At 43.0% G+C, this 2,500-nt stretch overlaps 1 protein-coding gene across 1 annotated transcript in view; it reads left to right on the forward strand.

Annotated features, from left to right (window-relative positions):
- Window positions 1-2,500, forward strand: part of LOC127423845 (rasGAP-activating-like protein 1) — a 49,665-nt gene that overhangs the window by 42,863 nt on the left and 4,302 nt on the right. Inside the window, exon 18 of the mRNA XM_051668478.1 lies at window positions 640-775. Within this exon, the coding sequence (XP_051524438.1) occupies window positions 640-775 (136 nt within the window). The remainder of the gene's footprint in view (window positions 1-639; window positions 776-2,500) is intronic.

Below are 2,500 nucleotides of genomic sequence, written 5' to 3' on the forward strand. Positions count from 1 at the left end.
GATAGAGGTATGGATGGATGGATGAATGGATGGATGAATGGATGATAGAGGTATGGATTGATGGATGGATGGATGGATGGATGATAGAGGAATGGATGGATAGAAGTTTGGATGGATGGATGGATGGATGGATGGATGGATGGATGATAGAGGAATGGATGGATAGAAGTTTGGATGGATGGATGGATGGAACTATGGATGGATGGATAGAGGCATAGATGGATGGATGGATGGATGGATAGAGGGATGGATGGATTGATGGATAGAAGAATAGAGGGATGGATGGATGGATGGATGGATGGATGGATGGATGGATGGATGGATGGATGGAAAGAGGGATGCATGAATAGAGGGATGGATAGAGGGATGATGGATTGATGGATAGAGGAATAGAGGGATGGATGGATGGAAAGAGGGATGGATGGATTGATGGATGGATGAATAGAGGGATGGATGGATGACAGAGTGATGCATGAATAGAAGGATGGATAGAGGGATGGATGAATAGAGGGATGGATTGATGGATAGAGGGATGAATGGAGAGACGGACGGACGGAGAGACAGACAGATGGACAGACAAGCAGACAGACAGACAGATAGATAGATACTCATGATATACTCTGGTATACTATGTTTCAGAATGTGAATGAACTGAATCAGTGGCTTTCGGCGATCAGGAAAGTGAGTATTTATAACGAACACATGCTGCCGTTATTCCACCCTGGAGCTCACCGTAGTAACAAATGGACCTGCTGCCTGCAGCCCGACCGCACAGGTGTGTGTTTGTGAGTCATTTCTGGACTCTACAGTGTTTATTCCGCCAATTTGTGTAACACTAAGGGTTTTGTGGTGTATTGTGTCACATTTCACACATGTACTTTACACAACAGTGAATACACATTTACACTAGTGTTACCTTCTGCTCAGTTTACAGTTCATTTTGGTGTCATTGGAGAACAAAACAGTGGCAAAAAGTTTTTGGACATGTGCCATGATCAGGGGCGGATAATGACTAGCAAGGGTCCCGGGGCCAATTTTCTTTTAGGGTCCCTCCCGGTCCAAACATCTTTTAAAGTTGAGAACTACGCAATCGATTTTCATTGATTTAAGTCTCTTTTAATACCTGTTCTGTTATTTACAGTCAGATGAATTCAAACACTTAGCACGGATGTGGTAAAAAACTGCTTAACCAAAACACGGTCACTGAACAGCCTATTAGGGGGCAGCCCAAGTCGCTTTTAACATCATAAACAACAGACCCCTCCACTTTCTCACTGGCAGAAATGTCCTAAGCAAATGCCAAATTTGCTTCCAACCTAAATATCGCACATCAGACCATATTTACACTCTACATACTCTAATTGACAAGCTAATCAACCAAAACAAAAGTAAAATCTTCTCATGCTTTGTTGACTTCAAAAAAGCTTTTGACTCAATTTGGAATGAGGGGCTTTTGCTTCAGTTAATCCAGAGTGGCATCGGAGGAAAAACGTACGACATCATCAAATCAATGTGCACTAACAACAAATTTGCTGTCAAAATTGGCAACAAACACACAGATTTTCTCCCTCAGAGTCGTGGAGTGAGACAGGGCTGTAGTCTGAGCCCAACACTATTCAAGACATCAATGAAATGGCGAGAGCTCTAGAACATTCTCCAGCACCCGTTCTTACTCTACTAGACACTGAAATCAAACGCCTCCTGTTTGCAGATGATCCACTGCTGCTGTCGCCCACAAAAGAGGGTCTACAGCAGCATAGACCTACTGCACAATTTCTGCCAAACATGGGCCCTGTCAGTTAACCCCAAAAAGACAAAAATAATGATATCCCGAAAAAGACGCAGTCGCCAAGAGCAACACCATAACTTCAGATTAGACAACATGACCTCAGAACACACTCAGAACTACACATACCTTGGAATAAACATCAGCAACACAGGAAACTTCAACAAGGCTGTGAACGACCTGAGAGACAAGGCATGGAGAGCTTTTTATGCTGTTAAGAAAAATATCAAAATTGACATCCCAATCAGAATCTGGCTAAAAATAATTCAATTGGTTATAGAGCCCATCGTACTCTATGGATGTGAAGTCTGGGGCCCACTCACAAACCAAGAGTTCACCAAATGGGACAAACCCTGCAGGAAGAATTCTGCCAAAATATACTGCAAGTACAACGAAAAACACCTAATAATGCATGCAGAGCAGAGTTAGGACTGTACCCACTAATCATTCAAATTAAAAATAGAGCCATTAAATTCCATGCCCACCTAAACAATAGTGATACACAAACCCTTCACCACAAAGCCCTAAGATACAAAGAGCTGACCTCAGAGAGAAACCCCCTTAGCCAGCTGACTTTACAATCTGAAACATGTCCAGTTAATCCCAAAACAAAACCCCAGCAAGCTCAAACCTGGCTATGTCCCGCCACAGCTAAAGGACAACCAGTGGAACAGGACCACTACCTGACAATAACCGAAACACTGTGCCACATGC

The sequence above is a fragment of the Myxocyprinus asiaticus genome, chromosome 33 (assembly GCF_019703515.2).
Source record: "Myxocyprinus asiaticus isolate MX2 ecotype Aquarium Trade chromosome 33, UBuf_Myxa_2, whole genome shotgun sequence".
Taxonomy (NCBI): Eukaryota; Metazoa; Chordata; class Actinopteri; order Cypriniformes; family Catostomidae; genus Myxocyprinus; species Myxocyprinus asiaticus.